The sequence below is a fragment of the Branchiostoma floridae genome, chromosome 7 (assembly GCF_000003815.2).
Source record: "Branchiostoma floridae strain S238N-H82 chromosome 7, Bfl_VNyyK, whole genome shotgun sequence".
Lineage (NCBI taxonomy): Eukaryota > Metazoa > Chordata > Leptocardii > Amphioxiformes > Branchiostomatidae > Branchiostoma > Branchiostoma floridae.
In genome coordinates, this window is record NC_049985.1 from 8,710,127 (window position 1) to 8,735,142 (window position 25,016).

Genomic DNA, 25,016 nt, shown 5'->3' on the forward strand with positions numbered 1-25,016 from the left:
GTTTGTTAACTGCCGAATTCAGAAATCTGGGAAGGAACGGAATGTCGGTTCTGGAGCCTCGATCGCTCTCGGGCTTATTCAACCTGACCAAACTGTAAGTGTGATTCCGACACTGGTATATTCTCGCCATTTTCTTGGATTTATTCCAAAATCTTTTGGAATTTTCATGACTGTTGTTACACAATATATGGCCTTTATTGACGTAAGAGTATATTCATAAGATAATGAAAGTTTGACATTGAATTTAGAGACGAAAGTTTGTTATCTGATCCTTTCTCTTACTGACAATACATTCTGTAAACACACAGCTTTCTGCACGACAACGAATTAGAGACGATAGCCGAAGGAACCTTTCAAGATCTCCACAGACTCCGGTGGCTGTGAGTACTCTAGGGTTGGTTGGGCTTGCAGTGGTTGATATATGATCAAGTTTCATATGTGTATGCCTTATTTATGAGACATTCTCGCTAGTATACTACAAAGGGTCATTTTAGCCATATATAGCCTGTTTCACATTGCGTATGTTATATACCTCTCGGGGGGGGGGGGGGATATGTAGAACATAAGCTAACAAGTAAGCCATGTCTTTGAAGGTTGGTCTCCTTTCTCAATGAGCAAATGGGCCAATGGTAGCCAATTGTCTGAAGTGATTCATCGCACATGAAACTCGCAATAATCCCTCTTCCGGATTTTACTGTTCGCACAAGAAGTGAAGACCACTGACCTGTAAACATTTCGTGTCTCGGCCATGCCTAATGCATATTGGTATAAATGACTCCAACCGTCAGTTGTCTATTGTTTATGTCTCAGAGGCATGCGCAGTTGGATCCATGGTCGGGCTTATTAACAATTCAAGTTGCTACCTTTAATCATGACATAATTCTTGGCGTTGCTCTAAAACTGAATAATTTGGTGCTGTGCATGAGTCACAATGAAATAAACATTTAGGATTTCATAAGAATTTATAGAAACGGCTGACATATTACGCCACCGTGCACATCTAACCATAACTGATCATGATCTGTAGGTATCTGGAGAAAAATCGTCTGACGACAATCAGCCGCGGTGCTTTCTCTGGAATGACAGACCTGTTCTTGCTGTAAGTACCAACAGTTTGTCTTCATTTCCATTTCACAAAGTTTTGGACAGATGATTCATGTTGGTAGTGTTAACGTTAGCGATATATGGCCAAAGACCATGTTATTTTTTTTTGGGGGGGGGGGGGGTGGATTGTATGTGAAGAAGTCCTTGGCCATGAAACCTGCATAATTATCATCATCATAAGCAACATCAGTAGCATCGTCATCATCGTAGCGTCAACTGCATTACTTATAGTGGCAGGTCCTTGTCTGTTGCAGGTCACTCATCGACAACCGCATCGTCGAACTGCAGGCCGGACACATATGTGAAGACCTTCCTTCACTCGCCTTTCTGTAAGTTTGTTTGTTTGTTGTACATTACGATATGTCTTCTTAGTGAAAACTTAGTGTTATTATTATAATGATTTTATTTTTCGCTACCTAATCACTTATAGGTTTGAAACATTTGGATACTTTTTTGTCTCATGTTGATATCAGCAATATCCCTTTTCCATCCCTTTTGCTGGGCTTTATAGCTACTAGGGCAATCTACGAAGTAAACTGTATTTCTTGCTTTTTGTGAAATGTATTGTGTTAGATGTGAAGTAGTAATACACGACAGGGTCAAAACTAATCGTTTATGCTTCGATAATGGTCTTACATCTTTTTTTTTCTTTTCGCAGGTTTCTCCAGGCGAACCAGATAGAGATTCTCCGACGCAAGGCCTTCATTGGGTGTGGGCATCTCGAGATTTCTGTAAGCAATTTCCAACCTTTCCTTTGTCATTGTGTCTTTAGGATTTCATGGCTAATTATATCCGGCAGTAATATAACATTGGTGAATTATAGAACAGTGGGCTTTTAGTCTTTTTCTGCTCCAAGTCAAACTCAGCTCGTCTAGCCTAGACAGCAGTAGCCTTTTGAATTAGTTTCTTGTTACTTATGTCGATTTCTCTGAATGCCAATTGTATGTTTCCCGCGTCTACACACTACAAACTCCAAAGTTGATTCTATTCACTTTAGGGAAATCGACCACAACAAGATATTCGTTGTGGAGGAAGGAGTTTTCGACCAGATGTTCAGCTTAACGGATCTGTAAGTGCATTTCTTCTAGATATTTTTATCATCAATGCATTTACAATTGGATTTATGGATAATGCAATAGGGTGTAGCGACAGTGCATGTGTCATCTTCTAAATTATGGCAAATTTATGCATATCATATTTGTTAGAGGAAAAATAAAGAGCTAACGTTATGGCAATACGAATAAAATTCACAGATTTGCTGTTTGGAAAATCTTTCACAGATGTATGTTGTTTGGAAAGGATTCCAAAATCATCATCGCTAATTTGGAAAGGACGTACAATGTAATTATATTACTTACACGTGACTACATCACTACACAGCTCACTCGCCGGGAACAAGATCAGCCGTCTTCCAGGTGATTTCTTCGGAAATCTCGGACACCTGGATCACCTGTGAGTAATGACTGCTGAGCATCAGACTTAAATCATTTAATGCTATTTTTATATGACGTGGTGCTAAAATTTCAAAGGGTATAAACATACAGTTAAGGAAGTTGTTCCATTTCAATTAGTACTGGAACGACCATTACGTAACTAATTCAAGACGTACAAACGACTCTTGAGTATGAATTACTGTATCTAACTTGATTGTAGCGCAAGGAAAGTCAAATGTTAATTTATAACTTCCAATCTTTGTCTTCACATTTCAGAAACCTCTCGTTCAATCCTTTCTTGGAACTCAAAGAAGGGAGTTTTGATGGACTCCGAAACATAACATCACTGTAAGTACAACTTTTGTAACAAATGTTCTACGCTTCACAGTTATGATATGACAGAGGTTAAGGTAGTTGAACACAGTATTTATCCGCTACTCCTGTAGAAGGTTCGGAACAAGAAGAACACCACAGTACTTGAAATATAGCCGTAATTATTCTCCAGTACGGGGTGGAAACTGGAAAAAACTGGAATACGCCAGTTTTGAGACTGCTTGAGTTAGATCACGGTGTTTATACGGTGGGCGTGGAATGGCATATTTAATTCCATCCCAATACTGTCACCGCCAACTGTTGTGCGTCGGCTGTGGTAATACCTCTACTGGGCGTCATCTAATAGTGGCTTTTAAAAAAGAACGAGCTGGCAAGCTTAACCATATAAATCTCTATAGGCAAAGAACTGTGTTCTGCTGCTTTTAGAACAATGTCGACACCTACCGGGAAAGGGCGTACTGCAGTAAGTCACGAAACTGACTGCAGTTGAGAAATTATTCAATTATCGATATTCAGGAGAATTACGTCATTCCCGTTGTACAATACCTTGTTGCAAAGATGTAATTGTTCCTGAAATAGATTATTTTCATAGGATACAGGTTGAACTTCCGTTACCAAATTCGGTCTGATGTCAATCATTGTTGGTCTGCAAAAGAATAACTGAAATTCCAAAGCACGGGTAATGTAATATATTTCTTCGGGAAAATTATCACGTGCTCTAATGTTGTTGCAGGGATCTGCGGGGAATAAAGATCAAGAACATCAGCCGCCGGATGTTCAAAGATCTTACATCGCTGAATCACATGTAATCAATTCAACTATAACTCTATTATTCAGTAACTATTGTTTAACGTGACATAGAGTCGATTCCAAGTCACCGCGTGGATGTTTGTGGCCATTGTTTAGAAATGATTTTAAAGTTTTGTAATTATATGTCTAGGACATTTGATACTTCAGAAATATTTGTAACACTGTTTCAACTTTATAAATATTTCGCTGGTCCTGTAAAACTTTGGAAATATTCATGGTGTGGAATTGGATACTTCTAATGATTTCTAAATAATGATAACAGCATTCTACCATTATTTACCATTTTCTACCATTTTCTACCATTTTTTGTAAATGGTTCAGTGGGCTGGGAAGATAGCAATTCACACATCCTTGCAAAGTATGGTTGGGTGCCATGCAACAATGGCCCACCACAAAGGATCCAGTGCCTAGCAGTGTAATCTAAAAATATACAGATACAACAATAGGGCTTACTTTTATGGGGGCAATAAACTAATTTTACCATTTGGCCAGGTTTACCATTTTTTGTAAATATTTGTAAATGTGAAATAATCACACAGAGGTTTCACAATTATTCTAAATAAAGATATTTTTGTACAGTTACTTTCAAAATGTTTCTAAAATCTTCAAAGGAATTCAAATATATGAGTACTTTCCCAGTCATTTTTTTAAAAATAATTTAATTATTGTGGCTCAGATATTCTTTTATTCAAAATAATTCAGACTAATTATAAATATCGCCTAAAAACCCTCATGGTGTCTTGGAATTGACTCTATGATGAAAATGCCATTGCTTCTGCTAGCATGCCATGGTGATGATATAAAGTTTACATTGTGTATTTCTGACCACTCGTATGTTAGTATTTCATTTACAAAGACGCTTTACTTTCAATGTTGTAGCATGTAATGCCCTTCTGTCATTTTTTCAAACGACCTTTTCGCTCTTAACATTTAACAAACAGATCACTTTGATTGTTACAGGATTATACTATTTGGAACACTTAGCCATATTGTCAAAACACTGCTTTGAAAATAAAGCCTTGTTTGGTGACATTTGGTCATATCGATCACGTTTTATCAAAATCATGACATGTGGCTGTTCGTGATATCGCCGAGCCACGTTTGAAACCAGTCTGCGCGATATATATATATTAAGAATTTGTGCATGACAATGTTCTTCATAATGCGAAAACCATGGTCAACAGCTACGTGTAGAAATCTAAATCATCCAAAAGTGTTATCAATAATACATACATTTGTGCATTTTTTTCACGCCGTTAAGATTTACTTTTAACGAATACAAAAAATACCATTATTGTAAAAAGTATGAACTGCATTAACCATGAAAAGGTTGTCAAAGTCACAAGTGCCATATGAAATCTACTTGTCACAACTACCGACGTGAATTTCTGTTCTAGATACTTCAGCAGATTCCGCTACTGTGGGCTCACCCCGCACGTCCGGAACTGCGAGCCGAAGACTGACGGGTTGTCGTCGTTTGAAGACCTGCTGGCTAATGTTGTCCTGCGCATGAGCGTCTGGGTCATCGCCATAGTAACGTGCCTGGGGAACACGGCGGTCATGATTGGTCGAACGGTGATGAAGCAGGAGAACAAGGTCCATTCACTCTTCATAAAGAACCTCTGTGGTGAGTAGATGCCACGTTTTAACATCATTATACCTGTATTTGGCCCACATTTACATCAACAATAAAGATCTTCATTCATTCATTCATTCATTCATTATAAAGGGAAATGCACGAACATAGTGTTTGCTTACGGACCGCTTGTTCCGACGAAAATAGATATGATACGAAGCACAGCAACTTAGTCCTTTTATGATGACATTCGTCATTCGAGTATATTGGAAAAAAATTTTAATTTTTCACTAACGCTGTAATTGTTTTGTTTCTCTTGATGCAGCGTCTGATTTCATCATGGGTGTCTACTTGCTTGTCATCGCCACGAAGGACATGATGTTCCGTGGCGTGTACCACAGACACACGCACGCATGGACAAACAGTCTGGGCTGCCAGATCACCGGCTTCCTGGCCATGCTGTCCGCCGAGGTCTCCGTCCTGCTGCTCACCTACATGTCCGTGGAGAGATTCCTCTGCGTCGTGTTTCCGTACCGCGACAACCGGCCCAACCTCCGCCAAGCTGCCGTGGCAATCTGCCTGATCTGGTTCTTCGGGCTGCTCCTGTCTGCGGCGCCCCTCTTCATCCCGTACTACTTCGATCACTTCTACGGCAGCAACGGCGTCTGCTTCCCGCTTCACCTGCACGAGCCACACATGACGGGGTGGGAGTACAGCGCCTTCATCTTCCTGGGAGTCAACTTCGTCTCCGTGCTGGTGATAGGGGCTGCCTACGTGGGCATGTTCATATCCATTCAGCGCACGCGCCAGCAGATTGCCACTCACTTGACCCTCTTCACCGACATGTCCTTCGCCAAGCGCTTCTTCTTCATCGTGCTGACGGACTCGCTGGTCTGGCTGCCAATCACAATAATCAAGTTCATCGCTCTTGCTGGAATACCAATACCAGGTAAAATAGTTAGAATGGCTCTCAATGTGCAGAAATATTGGCCACAAACACAGTCCAAACAATTTTGATCTGATCTAGTCGTGGTTTGTCGACATACATTCATGGTGCTATTATCAGTGAGTAGAAAAATGACTTCTCTACAAACACTGTGCCCCTGCCAATAGTTGCAAGAGATGAATGGAAATAGTACTAGAGCTCTTTCCGGCTCCAGGCATCATAATGATATGCTACATTTGACACATCAAATACGTGATTCAGAGAGGCCAGGGTTTTTCACGTTAGCTATTCTATGTTATTATATTGTCCATCTAACTGTTCTTTCTTGGTCCAACTTGAAGCTGTAGAAGTTGAAGCATTCTACTTTTGTTATAATAAGTAGTTTATTTCTTCAATGTCTGATAGCAGCGGCATTATGTTGAACTGTCATAATGACAGTCACTAAGAAAACAGTCAACCACATCTCAGAGGACTTTACCAAGTGCTTGCTATTTCTATGTCATGACATTGCTTCACGTTATAATCCATCCCACTGCTCCTCCAGGGACCATGTACGCGTGGATTGTGATCTTCGTGCTGCCCATCAACAGCGCCATCAACCCCATCCTGTACTCCCTCACCACCAGAACCTTCACCACCCTGCTGGAGAACATCGTCAAAGGGAGTCCCCTGAGTCTGCGATCCAAACCCGACTACGAGAAGGCCCCGGATGGTAGGGCTTGGCTTTCTACATTGCATGTGTCACACTCTTCCCTCAACAACTCTATAGCCTACAGTTATGCATTCTAGTTACTGAGAAAGTCATACTATGTGCACTTACATACCTACCTACCTAGTCCCTTGACCTCCAGGTCGTTGGGGGGGGGGGGACAAGGTAGCCATGAAGATAGAAAGTTGCCTCTAGCTTCGTCTTTCCCTAGCCAGGGTTATCCTCTCCTGTAGGCTGAGGGACGTCCAGTCAACGACGCCCTCCTTCCACAGTGCCTTGTAGGATTGTATTGACCAGGTTGTTGTGTCGGGTAACATGCCCGAACCACTACAGTTTGCGTCTTTTAACTCTTGCTAGGAGTGGTTCTTGAGGGCCAACGAGACCGCGTACCTGTTCCCGCACATACTCGTCTGTCTGTGTTCATAGTACGAGATGTGAAGTAGCTTACGCATGCACCTCATCTCAAAGGCTTGGATTTTCCTTTCTGTGGATGCCAATAGCGTCCAGGTCTCACACCCATACAACAGTATGGACACAACTAGGGCCTTGTACAGCTTGTACTTGACAGTAAAGCTGATGTTGTTGGATTTCCAGATACTGGACAGACGAGCCATTGCAGATGTTGCCATGGCGATCCTCTTCTGTACTTCTGTCCGACTGGTACCATCCTTTGTAATAGTCCCTCCCAGATATGTAAATGTGTCCACCTCTTCCAGTTGTTCCCCATTCATGAAGATGACCGCATGTGTTTCTTCCCTGCTGTTCACCATCACCTTGCTTTTCTCGGTGGTGACCTCCATGCCGAACGACCCAGTGCTCTGTAAGGTCCTGGAGGACAGTGTTGTTACCAGCGAGAAGGTCGATGTCATCTGCAAAGCGGATGTTACAGATACGTCTGCCACCGATAGAGATGGAGGTGTGATGATCATACAGTGTGTCCTGCATGATCTTCTCCAAGTACAGGTTAAACATGCCTGCAAGCATGCCTGGCGAACCCCGACTGTTGTCTTGAAAAATTCCCCCACTTTGTTGCTGATGAACACTGCACTAGATGCACTCTCGTACAATGCTTCGATAGTCTGTATTAGGCCCTCTTCGACGCCAAAACATCTCAAGACCCACCACAAGCCGTCATGCCACACTCTGTCAAAGGCCTTTTTAAAGTCAATGAAGTTGTGATACGGGTCCCGTTGGTGCTGCATGTGCTTTTCAATGATGAGCCGACAGTTGACAATTTGCTCAATGGTGCTCCGACCCGGCCTAAAGTCAGCTTCCTCTTCTGCTAGTAGTTCTTCTGCCTTCGACTTGAGCCTCTTCAAGATCACTTTGAGAAGTATCTTGCTTGGATGGCTGATCAGACTGATGGTTCTGTAGTTTTGGCACTGGTGAGTGTTTCCCTTCTTGGGAAGGGAATAACTAGAGACTGTGGGGAGGAAAAACAGCACCGGCATGGCATTTTCTGGGTATTATGTGCACTAAACACAGGTGGAAATGTCACAAATATCTTATTGAGTATGGATCATTTCATATTTTCTGTTTTACTGATTACACTAGCGGCTTCTATGATCGCAATGATAATGTATAGCATATTCTGTTTGCAGCTGGGACAATGACCGGGAACACCTACTCAACAGCCCTTTCCTCCTCCTATCCACTCCGACCGCTGAGAAACTACCGAGGCATGCACGGTAAGTAACTCAAGGACGCCTGACAACTGCTACATGTCAACAGGCTCTTATATTTTCTACCGGGGGCTCTTACATTCGTTTCCCTCAAAATTATGGGTAGAAAATAGGAGAGCAGCGAGTATAGCAGCCCCGGTAGACCACTATATATACGCACTAAATCTTTACTGGGTATTAATGAGAACGAACGAAGTTTCTCACAAAAAAAAAACAGTTCAATAGGAGCTCAGGATTCTCTGTCACTATCAACACACAGCGGCATTTAAAACCATGGTAGAGTACCGTTCTGAATATGAGATTAAAGCTCAAATGCATGAATCAACAGGGCAAGATGTTTCCCATTTTCTTTGCTTAGAGATGTTGGTCATCAAGCTTCTAGGAGCCTCACTATTGAAGGTGTTGCTATAGAAGTAGTCAGTCTAATCATACCGGTGTTAATACTGGTGCATTGCTATATCATCTATTGCAGTAAGTCGCTCCACTGAGTTTGAGGTGTCAGTAACGACATCCAGTTGCCAACAGAACAGCACCAACGGTATCGGGCGCGACCCATCCAATCACTCCCTGCTGGGCATGCGGCTGCTGAAGCCCAACCTGGATGACGTGCCGGAGCTGCCATCTACCGTCAGTCAAGCAGAGTCCAACCCAGATGGCAAGGACGACATCAGCGAGTCTTCAAATGAAGAAAACGTAACGGTTGTTCAAGAAGACGAAAAAACGAAAATCCCAGAAGTTGTGGAGATCCAACATGACGTGGACATTGCGTGCGAGCAGATACGCTACAATGCTGAGGAAGGCAGCGCTGCTGAGGAAGGGAACTCGGTGCCAGAGGACGAAGCTTACGCGAATGGCGGTGCCACTCCCCAAGATAACAACACCGCAAACACACTTGATATTATTGTTACAGAAGCTGAGGTCAGTGCAGAAACATCTGGCTACGACACTGAAATGGATGGGATAGCCTGAGATCAAAAAGATGTTAATCCTGTCTTTACGTTGTCGTTTGTATCATTGAATTGGTGTCAGGTTCAGTGCATTGGTGCAATTGTGTCGATAGTTTATCTACCAAGAAGAGTAAGCAAATAGATAATCAGTAATCAGTGGACAAGACTATGTATAATTCGTAATTGTAACATGTGGCCTGAGAACAGATAAACATTACTACTGGCAATGGGGTTAACTGGTGAATACGAAAATGTTGTGCAAGAAAGTTACGTAATGTTGGTGAAATGAAAATATATGCGTCTTTGTTAGTTCACTGGCATGTGAATAATGTAAAGTGAGAAATCTTGTGATAAATAGATAACTAGAACTCCAGAAGTCTTTTACCTCCACCGATAATAATTCACTATGCAAATGTCACCCTGATTTGCATAGTTTTGTCTTGACAAAACTCATCACTGTCTACACTGCATACTAAATGCAAAATGAATTTCTTGAAATTAAATTTCTAGTCTTATTTTGCAAAAATGGTGGTGTAGTTTTAATCTACATCAGAAATACCGAATAAGGTCCCTCACACCCAAGCTATATGAAATCTTTTTTTCTGGAACCAAGGATTGATTCGATTCAATTCAATTAAAAAAAATATGCCCTAAATTCCATGCTATGCGCCAGATAATGTTCTTTTGACCCAAATTCATACAATTCAATTCGAAGGAATAGCAAACTTACCTGCTTGGATTTGCATATTGAGTACTAATTGTCATAACTTTCATTCCATGATGCAAGCATCTACTTAAGTTATATACAAGTAACAATTCGCAACAAAATTCCGTATTTAATTATTTTCAAACAATGATGAACAGTAAAAAAAAGCTTAGCTGCTGTTTAAAGAGCTATTATTATCTCTAGATCTTTCATAAACCAAACCAATAAATCTGTGCAACCTTTGCTTATTCAAAATATGCAAATTGCCAGGTCACATATGTTGCAAATACATGTATGTATTTCAGGAAGCTATCAATAGTTGTAGCATTTCCACATCAATTTTGCAAAATTATCACAATTAATATTCATGGTGTGCCACTCGAACCAAGTTACATGTGTTATGGGTATGAAGTTCCTGTCATTTACCTCAATGAAAGTGTCGCGTCCTCATTGATTATGCAAATCTAGTCCAAATCTATCTCATAACATATTTTATTTCTTACATTCCTTCTTTGTGCACAAGAGCTCTCTACCACTCCAAAGCCGTGACCATAGCTGGTCAAGAAGACGAGATATCAAAACCGGAAGTAAAGATAACCTCCTTGTGGGAGATATAAAAGATTAACAATGCAAAAATAATACACATCTCGTAGTCGTTCGCCGTGTTCAAGTGGCACCTGTTCTGAAGTGCGTAACCTGTGCACCGATTCGTGCTTTGCATGTCATTAAAATCTCGTCCGTGCGGTGACATGCTAATTCATAACCATTCAAACTCCAAGAGAGTGGACTGTTGTTGGTCTACATGTACATCTATGTGTCTCCTTATACATTACAATACACATCTATATCTATATAATATATGTTATATCTCTATATAATGGTTCGAATGTCAGTGTTGTGAACCAATCCGTACAAACCTGCTCGACAGCAGCTATGAAATATTTACATTATGGACAACTATTATCTCACTGTAGCTCGCCTGGCCTTGAATCCAGAGGCGAGCCTACGTTGATCTCTATTTTGTCAGTGGTGGTTGAAGCAGTGGAATAAGAATGTTCACCATGGCATGTTTTAGCCTGTAAGCGAGTACCCTGTACAAAGCTGTGGAAATGAATCCATAAGGAGTGAACATGTGCCAGTGATCCACTTATCACATGGTTTCTGCAAATGGCTACAAATGATTTGTTTCTTGTAAGGAGGATGTAAGATAGTCTCAACAGTATATCTACTTTCCCACCGATCAGCGACTAAATATTCATAGAGTAGTTTGAACGTAGAACTGTCGTGAAAATGGAGGCATCAAAGCAGTGAATACACGTTCCTCCCCAATATGTGTCATAGTCTAGAACACCTAACTACACGAAACCTGCAGACATGTGTACGTACTTGTTTTGTGATTACTGTATATCTATTTTGTGTACTAAGCACTTTTTGAAAATATATTACTTGTAAAAGACTACGAGATAATGGCTACTGAGATGTTGCCGAAGGAATGACTATAGAAGACACGTGAAGACATTGAGATGATGTATCACAAGACAGTTTGTATTTTACATGATGTGGTAATAAATGGATATCCAGTGTATCAGTGAGGATATGTCTGTTTTCAAGAATAACGTAGTTCTTATCAGCAGTTCTATTATAACAGTGACAGTAGCAGTAGCTCTACTAAACAAGAACGTTTCTGCAAGTCATAAACATATGTTTAGCGACGACGTGGTCACTCACGATGAGGTACAAATATACCTATACATATCTCAAGATATATTTCACAAGTATCCTACAGCTGCCGACAGGTAGGTTGTAGTTCAGCCCTGGTGTATGCCTGATGATACATTTAGTATATTGTACAATATAGACGCCATATGTGTGACATTTTTACGCATCAGTATCACAACAATATTGTCTGACAATGCCTCGTGACAAACACTTTACCACAAGATTTTGAAGACAGAAAAGATAGAGAAACTATATCTTTAGGACATTTCCTCTTTAATTCTTTATCATACTTTTCCCCTTTTCCTCTCTTTTTATCGTACTTCCTTTCTTTCTTTGAATGTGAGTAGTCAATTCAAGATACACAATAACGCACAAATAATGATATAAAAACGTATATTGCCACATATAGGCTGCCTTGGATACTTACATCCACACTATGTCACTACAACGAGTGAAACATAAATAACGTATTCTTGCAATATATGAAACATAAATAACGTATTGTTGCAATATATGAAACATAAATAACCTATTCATACAATATACCCATGTTGACTTCCGTAGGAAGCGCAGCGTTGCCATGATTGCTCAATCTCAGTCGACAGGGTTACGCCTTCCTCTTGGTTACTCACCTCTCAGACAGCTGTGACCTTTCTCTTTCTATCGAAGGTCATCTGCGCACACGGCTCCATGTTGGTGTCGGAGCAGGTCGTTTTTGTTGGAGAGGACGACACGGGGTCAACATGCTCCTCCACACAAAGGACTGTCGGCAGTTTGCTCAGGCGAGAAGGACTTGTTGGAGAGTCGGGCGGGTTGCAGATCTCTGCTTGGATGGTGCTGACAACAGAAGCATTGCCATTTGTTTTGGGGGTCTCGTTGGCTTCGTTGATACTGTTGTCTCCATCTGATGTATCAAGGGTGTCCGCAGGTGATGCCATTGCCGTCTGGTTTCCTTTCTGGCTCTTCTCGTCTCCGCTGCTTTCCTCCTCTCGGTTTGACGGCTCACTGCAGGAGGGATGTTCCGGCACGTCGGCCAAACTGCGCCCGTGGAATCTAATGCTGAGCGCGTTCGTCGCCATGGGTTCGGTTCCAACACCGGTGAACTGGATTTGAACACTGGGGTTGCAGCTGGAAGATACTGACATTTCACTTTCCATAGAGCGTTTTGCTGTGATAAACAACAACAATGCAAGTTGAAAGTATAATTTAGTCAAGCTGTAGAAAAAAATCAATGCAGTGACGGATAAATGCAGCGGATGCTGTCTCTAGTGTACTTCAAGGCATGGCCATTGGACTACTAGTAGTCATTGTGTACATTTATGACTCAGCAAATAATCTCAGGTCCAACATTCAACTTTCAATGATGACTGTGTTATCTATAAGGGAGAAGACAACAATGAAAATCACTCTATAAGACTTTTACAATCAGGTATATCATTATTCGAGTTGTCATTAGAAAATTACCTCTGTAAGCTCGAAGAGGTCGTAATGGGTAGCCAAGCTGCGAAGACGAAGTTGGACCGGTTATACATGTACTGTTACCACCGGTAGTAGTGACACCTAGCAGGAAGGAAATAGCAGTGCACGTAGAATTAGTGCGACATAGGAATTACTAGATGTTGATGTTATGAAATATATCATATCACAGTTATAGTCTGATAGTACACCTCCAACAATGTTTGAGTCAACCTAATATTTGGTCATTATTGCCTAGATACGAGGGGCGTTCAAGAAGTAATCCACCTGACCCATTTCCCAAAGGAGGAGATTAATGGAACTTGGTGCAGTTATTAGTCTTTCTCTTCATAGGAATCACCCAGAGTTATGCATTTCTACCATCGTTTGATGTAGCTCTGTACACCGTTTTTGTAGGACGCCCCAGGTTGGTCCTGCAACAGATGCCTCATCAATGGCAGAAGAGGGACGACCAGGTCTGGGAGCTGTTTCCACAGACTTCCGGCCATGTTTGAATTCACAATGCCAGCGTTTTACAAGGTCATATGATGGGGAATCATCACCATAAGTTTCTTTTATTTCATCAAAAGTCTCATTTGGTATGCGTCCTTTCAAATACAAAAACCGGATCACTGCGCGACACTCAACTGGCTCCATTTCACACCTGGTCCATTTCACACCTGACTCAGTTCAAACACCTTTAAATCAAAAACCAAAATTAGTTCAGAGCTGTTTTTTGCAACATAACCCATAGAGATATGAATCATTACATATGCAAAATTTCATCTAGATCAGACAACTGGAAATGGGTCAGGTGGATTACTTCTTGAACGCCCCTCGTAGATCTAAAGCCAACACTACGTATAGTCTTTTGTTACAAAAGTGCCAATCACTGTCCATTGTGTATGTCTCCTATGTTTTTGCCATGTGCGGGCATAAACTTGTAATTTAATTTTCTGTTACTATCGGAACAATCTAGCTATTGAGCTAGTATAATGTTTTGTAAAATCCAATGGCCATCAAATGTGGACGATGTGATTGCATATTTTGAAGGTAGGCGATGACATTGTATGTGTCATTCTATTCAAAGAAGAAAGGCATATTGCAGGGAGAAGGAAGGGAACAAAAACTCACCCGGCGTGCCCTTCACCACCTCGGGGCCGCAGCTGAGTGGACCCCCCTTGACCATGTGGTCCAGGATCGTGGTGAAGGTCTTGGTGGTGAGGGAGTACAGGATGGGGTTGACGGCGCTGTTGATCGGCAGCACGAAGACCACAATCCATGCGTAGGTTGTGCCTATAGTAACGTTTTTCAATGTCAAATATTTCTGAAATATCTTCATACACGATAGTGATACCTATTACGATGATAATTGTAAATTGTGACCATTCGCCTTGTTTTTACCATTCCTTAAATCTTGTTCTGTATGACTCAGATACTAAACAATTGAGGGAAACAATTCAGAACATGAGCCTATACTTCCATAACCCTACAGTAAAGCATTATGGGGAAATGTGAAAAGGCGTAATTTCTTGGAGCCTAAAATTAACATCAAATTCAGGAGAAGATTTCTAATGTTTATTTATTTCATGTTTGTATAATCTTGCAATTATAGGATCTGTCAACTTCCTCATCAGGTCTGTTTGAAACATTATTGTCATTATTCTATTAAGGTTTACCTATGCTAGACTTTCTAGTTAATGTATACCGACCTGAAATAGGCCCACTGGTGAGCGCCATGAACTTGATGGCAGTGATTGGCAGCCAGACCAGCGAGTCTGTCAGCACGATGAAGAAGAACCGCTTGGCGAACGACATGTCGCTTAGCAACGAGAAGGGCGTGGCTATGGAGCTGCGCGTGCGCTGTATGGAGATGAACATCCCTATGTAGGCTGCCATGATGACCAGCAGGGAGGAGAAGTTGATGCCGATGAAGACGAAGGCGCTGTACTCCCAGCCTGCCATGTACGGCTCGTGCAGATGAAGTGGGAAGCACACGCCGTTGCTGCCGTAAAAGTTCCCAAAGTATTCCGGGACCATCAGCGGCACGAGCGCCAGCAGGAACCCGCCCAGCCATATCAGGAGTATGGTCATCCCCGCCTGCCACCGGTCGGGTCTGTTGTCACGATAGGGGAACACGACACACAGGAACCTCTCCACGGACATGTAGGTGAGGAGAAGAACTGATACCTCAGCAGAGAGCATGGCCAGGAAGCCGCTTAGTTTACAGCCATAACCAGTCTTCCACTCTTCGGCGTGTTGGTTGTAGACGCCGCGGAGCATGACGTCTTTAGTGCCAATAATAAGCAGGTAGACCCCCATGATTAAGTCAGAAGCTGTGGAAACAGAATTAAAAAGAATCGATAGCCATTTGGCTTGCCCCTGAAGCGCCGCCAAAAAAAGGCAGTCGGAAAATCTTATTCTTATTTTCAAACTTAAGTCAGTGTCACTTTCGACGCCACGCCATCTCTTTTGCTATTTAGAGCTTTTAGTGACTGTGATGCATCTTTATAAATTCATCACATAACGAAGACACAGAATATGTCCCGAATACATACCACATAGATTCTGGATGAAAAATGAGTGAACTTTGTTCTCTTGCTTGATGGCGGTACGTCCGATGATGACGCCAGTGTTTCCAGTACATGTTACTATGGAGACCACCCACACACATGTCCGCAGCACCACATTGGCCAATAGGTCTTCAAAGGACGAGATGCCGTCTGAATTCGGCTTACAGCTTCTCACGTGAGGGGTGAAGCCACAGTACTGGAACTTGCTGAAGTAACTTTATGGCAAAAAGAAAAAAAAACATGAGTCCAACCATGATTTAGTTATCAACAGAACTAAAATCAAAATTCAGAGACCTCATACTTCCTTAAAATATTTAGAACTTTTGTTGATTTCTTGCGTTGTATTATGTCGTCGATTATGCACATAAGAATTTAATTGACATAATCTATACCAATGATGATGTTCTCTAACAAAATCACAAATAATGTGTATGTCTTAGACGGAATGGTTGAATATCAGAATAATACTATTCCGGATGAACTCACATATATTCCAGACAAGGAAGTCCTTCAAACGTGCTTAGGGAAATGTTTGTGATCTCCAATCCAGACAGGTCCCTGTGTAAAAGAGAACATGAATATCTACAGATATGTAATGCTGTCAAAAGAGAAGCCCGCCCCCCCCCCCCCATACTACCAAAAATAATTATTTCATTGTGAATACAGTCTATCGTCGTCTTTTAGATCTGTTCCAAATAACATGCACTGGACTAGCACATATGTCAAAGAACGACAGTCTTACCTTCAGGAAAATGCAAAAAAAAAAGACTAACAGGGAACTTACAGAGATTGTAAGTAGGGAATGTCCACAAACAGATCGGCAGAAAGCTCCGTCATCGGATTCCAGGACAGATTCCTGAGAGAACAAGCAGGTACAAAGTATGGATTCAAAATCAATTGAAGTTTGGGGTGTACAATGTGAAGGACACATGTGAGCTATAACTAGATTGACACTAACCTGGTTGCAGCTCAATCTGCTTTATCAATCTAGTTACCGTGCTCAGAATTACTGTACAAGGTCGTCCTAATCAGCGGACCTCCAGGCAGTTTTCCCGAATATATTAGGACTACAGTACGTCAGTAATAGTCAAATGTATTATTGCCACTATATCGAGGTAATGATATCTTGTCGAAAAAAAATATCACTTTAATGTGTTGTACATGTTTGTAGGGCAGATTACTTATCTGACGCAGACGCAGAAGACAATAACTTTTCAAAACAATATCTAAGTATTTTATTGGTAAATATTGGAGCTAGATGTAAGGGTAAGGGTTCTGACTATTTCACTTATCATGTAAGGAGTATCCGTTAAACGTGGAACAAGTGCTGCTTGCATGTCATTAGGTCTTGTTTCTAGTGGTCAAAAGTCATCTGGTTGTGTTGGAGGGGTTTCCACCGGCAGGTGTCGGCTCAAAATCACTAGATGGATACCTTAAAGGTCAGACTACGCTGCCAATGTGAGTTTTCCAAGGACCAAACCTCAGATAGGTGGTTTTTAATGTTTACAGGCTCTTTCTTACATGTTTTTTTTAAATTCATTTGAATAGGACTCTGAATTAGCGCTCTTTGTCCTGAATATACAGCGATATATACTCACAGGTGGTTGAGATCGCTGACATTCCAAAATATGTCACTCGGTAAACTCTGTATACGGTTGGCTCCTAGGGAACTAAAGTGTACATGTGCTTTAAGCAAGACGCAATGTGTTTAAAATGTAATTAACTACACATGGACGCCAAATGCTAATGAAAGACGGTAAATCAAACTCATTAAATACATTTACCTTGATGTTATATTCGGTATGATTTGTTTCGCATACGGAAATGTAATATAATTTGTAGAGCGTCGTGACCATAAAAATGCATGAAAATGCTATGATATACTAGAATATGAATGAACGTTTAGAGTACCTAAAGCAAAGAGTTTAATTAAAATCCAAGCTACAATTCTCGTACTAGTATGTCGTAAATTTCAGCATCTGTAGTAGGAACACGTAAATGCAAACCTACGTGATCCGATTGTTGTCTTCAATATGAAATCTTTAATTCTAATTTCCGTTCATATAAAGGATAGATAATCAACAACATATTGGGTCACTAGAACAATTAATTTAATATGTATATATCTTGACTGGTTGTGTCCTGTACTTAGCTCGGTTCTGCAAAACTGCACAATAAAGGTCTTCATTCATTCATTAACCTACACGAACAGACTGAGGTTTTAAATTTGAAGAAGACCTGCCCACAAAGCAAATCTCAAAACAATCAATCTAGACCTTCTCGAGTTATCACGTTGACACGCACGCAGACACACACAAATGCCCCTGTCTATAATATGACCTCATTTTGTCATAAAGGTGAATATGAGAATGTGACCTACATGTCTGCCAGTCTATTCAACCCTGAGAATGTCTCCGGTAGCACCCGTGTGATGTTGTTGTAGTCGAGAAACCTGCAGGAGTAAATGCAAAAGACTAATAGTGCGACAAGCAGACAGCTGGCTATTGTTTGTTGACATTGGTATAATCGTATTAAACTAAGTCAATGTGGCCTAAGGGGGTTAGATGTTTCACTGAACGAACATGGAACAATTGCGACACGACACACCACATTATCTATAAAGTTGATAGGTATACTATGGTAAAATGTGTATGTCAGGTGGGCTAAAGGACTCATTCAAGGGCCGAGCAGTGAGCTCGAGATGAAAGCAGGTCTGCGATTTAACCCGACCCCGCACAACCTAGTGACATGGAACTAATGTTACACTTACAACACGGTCAGGACCTGGCAACCTTGTAGAGTTTCCGGGCCAATACTCGAGATGCTGTTCCTCTCAAGCTCCCTGTGGAAACAAGTGCACATCAAAAGGAATTGTTGTTACAAGTCTGTGCAAGTTACGAAACGAATTGAGTATCTGATATTTTTGTCAAATCAAGCATCAACTGGTCGAGAATACGTGAGTCCTAATTTGTGGTTCGGACTAAAGTTAAAACTGTTTCCAGAAGAGTAAGCGCTTGGACTGCGCGGATGGATGTACTCACAGCCACTCGACTGTGGGCAGGTCCTGGCACAGCACGCGAAGTGACCTTTCATCCAAAAGATTTTCTTCCATCTCCCTGATTGAAAGAAATAAATGTTTGATATCTTTAGTTCTATGCCATATCAAAGACGACATTCTGCATGAAATGTGACAAAACGCACACACACGCACACACACACACACACACACACACACACACACACACACACACACACAAATAAAACAATGAATAGGTTACCCACACCAGTAGTTTTCTCGCATTATTTCATTTCTCATATTCATTCATTCATTCATTCATTCATTCATTCATTCATTCATTCATTCATTCATTCATTCATTCATTCATTCATTCATTCATTCATTCATTCTTTACCAGAAAACAGGTAAAACATTGTAGTACTGGGTGTAGAAACCCCGTTCATCATGTATAATGGAATCTAAACGCTCCTTACAGCCAGTGGAGTCGTTCTGGACCCGCCAGTGCACCGGGTAATATTGCTGATAGCCTGTTACCCTCCAAGCCCCTGGAATGATAATTGAAGAAATGTCAAAGCACTAGTATTTATAACCGATATGTGTACGGAGACACAAAACAGTCAAATACATGACATTGTACTTCATGCAGACTTGCAGAGAACACGCATAAAGAAGAGCTATTAAAACTCGTGACCATAGCTTGTCCAGAAGATATCAAAACCGGATGTTCCGCTACAGTGCATATGAAAGCCGCCAGGAGGCAAATCTAATTTATTTCTTTTACAGGATAGGACCGAAACACATACCAAATGACAATTCATTCATATGTTCTTGAGTTATGCTGCTAAACCACAAATATGATATATATAAATGCTTAAATCTGCAGCCCATGTACGCTGTCTTGATCACAATCAATAATCATGTCGACAATCATAAATGAGTTATTCACTTTCCCCCTCAATTTCTCGCCATAGGTGCGAAATTTCAACAATGTCACCAATGGAAGTAGCAGCCGGGTTTGTTGGTCTGTGATCAGTATGGCACTATGTTGTAAGGACGTTCATGATTCTAACTACGCATGGGCAGCGAATTCAATGTGGGTGATACGTCCATAATGAATACTGCAAACAGCCCTTGTCTGTAACATACTTTATATGCGTTCAGACTCCGTTTGTCGCTCGTCCAGTGTTTGTTTATGTCTCATCAGGAGCTTTTAACTTTGAAATATTACCCATAATGCTTTTCGCTGCACATGCGCGGTTCAAAACATAAACCTCGTTATACAATATACTCACAGCCATTCCAGATTCAGGAGGTTGGCAAGCGTTCCAGGCTTGATGCTGGTTAATTCATTATAGCCAAGGAAACTACAGAAGAAAGGAACATTACGTTTTCATGTAACATACCAAGTGTGCCCTTACTCAAGCAACTGGATATGATTTTGGAAACAGTCAGACGTTTCAGACAGCACCCACTATCTTTCTCAGCGTCACTGACGACAGATAGTGGATGTCATGAAACGTCTGAACGTATAGCCGGTATAACCGCATACGGTGCGACAACAGCTAGTTTTACTACACTTAACAACCTGTCATACATAACCTTTGCACAACGTACATTCACAAACTGTGTGAGGATCTTTGGGGATAGAGAAGACTAGAGAAGACAGGCCACGAACGTCCTTGACACGTTCACAATGAGATGATGATGACTTGTGTCAGCACGTCCACCATTCGTATTACATCTATAGGCACCCAAAGGATCATGATCCCACGCGGCTGCCAAGTTTGATAAATCAATTATGTCGCTGAGATTCAGAGTCCTTGAACAGCAAGCGGAGAGCAATCCCATGATGACAGATCAAAGACGACCTACACGTCATTCGATAACAAGTCCTTAATGTTCCATTAAGACTGTCTCTGGAGTCAGAAAGTGGGCACAAATTGACTTCTATCTTTACGGGATGCTCTCACACGATCACCATGGAAATATAATGAGAGCCACATAATAAGCTTCACTGAACAGATTTAATTGGAATGAATATCATTCTTTGCAAAAAAAGGCAACTTACAAGGGGTGTAAATTCGGGGTGCGTTCAAAGCTGATGGATATCATTCACATGGAGCTTTTTCTGGTGTGAAAATTGGCTTTTCTTTATCGTTGAAGAGGTTCATCAGTCACGTATGTTTACAGTTACTATCAGTTTTCCTCGAACAGTGACTATTTCTTTAATCTTAAGTTGAATTCGATGTTGATTGTTAGGTGAACACTGCAATGATATAGGTGACAAGCAAAGGTACGTTCCAGCACCTTCTTCAGTGTATCTGGTCCAGATCTAGAACAACTTGGATACTGAGAAAGGTTCTAACTAGAGATATTCTATCATGATTGATCTCCTATTTAAGCAAATGCACGTGTGAAGCTGGAAACCAATATTGACTTCTGTGAGAAACCTATTAGCACCCCTCTGAGGTTGACAACAGAGTGATTACATATAGTGGCATTAAAAAGTCATTAACATGATATCAAGAGTAAACGAGAAATTGGTTACAATTCCAATATAAATTATCCCCGTACAATTTGGACCGTCTAATTTAATCAAATACATGTATTGATGAATTCATGGTGGTTTCTTCGTCCCCACTCGTTATCAATATAGACGTGCGCGTATAATGTATATGTCTATGAAACAAGTAAGTTGCCAACAAGTCGGGGATGAGAAGAATGTGGAGAAAATGTTACATGCGGTGGCATGGATAGTGTGTGAATGCGAGTACGAAGTGAAAATATTAGATGAAAATAATATATCAATTCATGATGTGTATATACAATGTACTTTGTATGACCCTTAAGCTTGCCTCTTCCCTCATGACCTCAATAAAAAGCAGCCTACGGGCCGATTTGAGCTTTCATGAATAAACAAAGGCTCTAACAAACAAACAAACAAACAAACAAATGACTATATATATATATATATATATATATATGTATCATACTCAAATCCCATATGTTCATAGGAACAGATAATGGCGAGTACAAGAAAAGTCAACTTACAGTTTCTGAAGGTTTTGGAGACCCGCGAACACGAATACCTCTATGTAGGTGATCTTATTCCATTTAAGGTTTCTAAAAAAACAATCCATGTAAGAGAGATAAACTGTGTTTCTTGAGTCATATTCAAGGCGCATTTAATTACACAATCCTGATATCAAAGAGATTGATGTAATAAAAAAACAACGACATAAAACAATTAAGGTAAGGTTTGTAAGTATAATTACACGCCTTGTTGCACCTGACTGTTAGCTGACTGTTAATCTTATTATACTGGTAGAAAACATGACTCCAGCTACCTGATGATGACCTTATCAGGGGAGAAACACGGGTACCAGATAGCAAGAATGGGTCAACCAATCAGGAGTTCGTATTTGATGTTGGTCGCCATATCATTGGTCACCCCGACAGCGTTGGCCACTCAGTCATGGTTTTTTGGTTGATCATAGAAACGGATAGGCCAGAATGATTGGACATTAAGATAGAATGACCGAAAACCCACTTACAGGGTTTGGAGATCGGTGAGATTCTCGAAGGGCTGGCCTCTTAACACCCCCAGGTTGTTGACTTGTAGGAACCTGTGTTATGTCAGGAATAGGGTAGAATGATTGCATTATTTGAATTGAATAGAATTTATCACAGCTGTTCACACACACGCGCGTGCGAACACACACACAAAAACACACCATGTGAATGTAATTTTTGCAAATGAAGTACATTCTAAAATACACGTCTTGTAAATTGTTCTTACAGAACGTTATATCTAAAAAGGACGAGCAATCTCACAGTCGGGTGACTTGTACAGGGATATCCTGTGGTACTTGAGTGATGTTCTGTGCTTCGCACCGCAAGGACGTATTTTGGGCACACGAGCAGGACAGGGGAACTGTTGCCAGCTCTGAAACAAAACCACTTCTTATAGTCACACAACAACCTGCCAGAGATTTGCACAGGCCAAGCAAATTTAACCAGAAAAAATGTACTTTATTGACCGACTTAACAGTTGAGACCACATTACCAGTGCATCTCGACTGTGCATGCGCACTCGAAACTGTGAGATGGCCTACAGCGGACTACGGAAGACTTGTGCAGCCCCTATGACATTTATATTGCTTCTTCATTACAATATACCACAGCGAACCTACCACAGAGAGGTAGCTCAAATCGAGCGTCTACTCCGGCATACTCTAGATGTGAAATGTCGTCTTCGTCAAATTCGCCCCATTTCAAGTCAAATTCTTCGGCGATGGTGTTGTCCCCTGGGAAATGTAAGCAATAAGCCTTTGATTGTAGACATAGCAAACATAAGCTAAAGTTAAGCAACAGTAATTCGCCCTAACTGTTAAAGTACTTTGATAATCATTTTATGTAGAAAACACTTGTTTTCGAATATATGTAGAAGTATAACAAGAACATGGTGGCAAACGCACTAAGTTTGCTTAAGCTTACTGTAGCTTTTCAAATGTTTGATATTCAGTCGTTGTTGTGTATGGAAATGAGATCCATCCGCAATACCTATTATCTGTCTCAAATTAAATACGGACACGACATATCATGACGTTCAAATCATTATTCGGTTCAATATGTAAAAGAATTGTGTATTTCTGCTACCTTTTAGCAAAAAATTAGAGCTAGTTTGGAATCTGGTGAAAAGTATTTACCACAAAACATTTCGTCTTCATTGTTTCCGCAATCATCATGGCCGTCACACTGCAGCTCCTGCGGCACGCATTTGGTCATGTTGCCACAGTGGAACTCCCCCACAGGACACAGGGACGGCTCTCTGCAATGCAGCACTGCTGCAGGGTCTGAAATAAAGAGGGAGCAACTAGTGCAAACGTACTTTTCAGTATGAATGCCTACTCAATTCGCATTGGTGTCTCTCCCAATGTCTTAGTTCCCATCAAAATGAATGATTCATACTCTCCTCATGATCATCATGATCATCGACCTTTGTTTGTATTGATAGAGGTTCAAAAGAGTTTGCAGAGATCTATTTTATCAATGCACGAAAAGTGGGGTTTACCAATAGCGGTAACTTCAGGTAAGCATGGTAATGTTTGCTTTTTTGCAAGCTTTACTTATCCGGCATTTGCCGCTATTGTTTAATCCCACTTGTTCCTGACTGTGCTACATTCATCGCAACGTGTCTTGACTTCAGTTTGAAAGGATATGCATTTCTACCATCAGTAGACGATGGACCCACTCAATAAACCCACAACTTTATGAGCAATGTCTCAAACACTTTTATCATCATTCTGATAGTTCATCAACTACTCAACCTCTGTCACACATGTCTCTGCCTCCACACATCCACTGTAATTTCTATTGAGTGCAACAAATTAGTCGTCCGTCAAGCCAACTTGCGGTTCCCGCCCCAATGTCTGGAAACTGATATTACTGGAACTACTTGTGATAAAATTCTTTTCACAAACACAATGGATGGATAGAATAAACAAAAGCTAGTAGCACAGAAAATTACAATAGTGGGGAATAGAATGCCGATAACGATGATGATTGTGCAGTTTCACAGACAATGAATACGGACGTCATTGCGTTAGGGTAATAACAATTAATTACATTTTAAGTGGTAAATGTCTCGTAGGATATAAAACCAATCAGCCATTAATAACCGAGACGCTTGTAGAATAGGAATGACATACAGATGCTACACTGAGAGTCCCTACAGCAAGGGTTGGAAACTTTTTGTAGAATCCTAGGCCTGGTGTCTGGATCTGGAGTTGGCTATGCCACAATCTCAAGCAGTTGGTTTGCATGGCTACTGTCGTTCTCGCTAGTGCCCAGTCAACGATTTATTCAAGATTACATTTAAATCCACCTGCTACAAATGCTTCATGTCTGAATTCTGGACAAGCGTACCACGACTATTTGATCACGATTATGTGTACGCTTTGGCGTTTCATGTGGAATTGCTATCTCCGTGAACGGAGGTATT

At 41.0% G+C, this 25,016-nt stretch overlaps 2 protein-coding genes across 6 annotated transcripts in view; one reads left to right on the forward strand and one right to left on the reverse strand.

Moving 5' to 3' along the window:
• The first annotated feature begins 1,412 nt into the window (after positions 1 to 1,412).
• Positions 1,413 to 10,903, forward strand: LOC118419634 (relaxin receptor 1-like). Its single transcript, XM_035826113.1, has 11 exons — positions 1,413 to 1,433; positions 1,763 to 1,835; positions 2,102 to 2,173; positions 2,485 to 2,556; positions 2,814 to 2,885; positions 3,604 to 3,675; positions 5,078 to 5,307; positions 5,582 to 6,205; positions 6,747 to 6,914; positions 8,513 to 8,599; positions 9,066 to 10,903. The coding sequence occupies exons 3-11, from the start codon at positions 2,154 to 2,156 to the stop codon at positions 9,560 to 9,562; spliced, it is 1,842 nt and encodes a 613-aa protein (XP_035682006.1). The 5' UTR covers positions 1,413 to 1,433; positions 1,763 to 1,835; positions 2,102 to 2,153; the 3' UTR covers positions 9,563 to 10,903.
• An 867-nt stretch (positions 10,904 to 11,770) lies between these two features.
• Positions 11,771 to 25,016, reverse strand: part of LOC118419632 (relaxin receptor 1-like) — a 47,883-nt gene continuing 34,637 nt past the window's right edge. For 4 of the 5 annotated variants that reach the window (XM_035826111.1, XM_035826109.1, XM_035826110.1 and 1 more), the window contains 18 exons: positions 23,722 to 23,868; positions 23,206 to 23,319; positions 22,847 to 22,958; positions 22,567 to 22,638; positions 22,064 to 22,135; positions 20,305 to 20,376; positions 19,486 to 19,557; positions 19,035 to 19,109; positions 18,764 to 18,835; positions 18,374 to 18,445; positions 17,592 to 17,663; positions 16,778 to 16,849; positions 16,480 to 16,551; positions 15,979 to 16,208; positions 15,133 to 15,756; positions 14,555 to 14,716; positions 13,430 to 13,525; positions 11,771 to 13,133 (listed from right to left, as the gene is read on the reverse strand). In XM_035826111.1, the coding sequence (XP_035682004.1) occupies positions 12,601 to 13,133; positions 13,430 to 13,525; positions 14,555 to 14,716; positions 15,133 to 15,756; positions 15,979 to 16,208; positions 16,480 to 16,551; positions 16,778 to 16,849; positions 17,592 to 17,663; positions 18,374 to 18,445; positions 18,764 to 18,835; positions 19,035 to 19,109; positions 19,486 to 19,557; positions 20,305 to 20,376; positions 22,064 to 22,135; positions 22,567 to 22,638; positions 22,847 to 22,958; positions 23,206 to 23,319; positions 23,722 to 23,868 (2,741 nt within the window). In that variant the 3' untranslated portion in view covers positions 11,771 to 12,600. The remainder of the gene's footprint in view (positions 13,134 to 13,429; positions 13,526 to 14,554; positions 14,717 to 15,132; positions 15,757 to 15,978; positions 16,209 to 16,479; positions 16,552 to 16,777; positions 16,850 to 17,591; positions 17,664 to 18,373; positions 18,446 to 18,763; positions 18,836 to 19,034; positions 19,110 to 19,485; positions 19,558 to 20,304; positions 20,377 to 22,063; positions 22,136 to 22,566; positions 22,639 to 22,846; positions 22,959 to 23,205; positions 23,320 to 23,721; positions 23,869 to 25,016) is intronic. The other variant, XM_035826112.1, reaches the window with a different exon arrangement.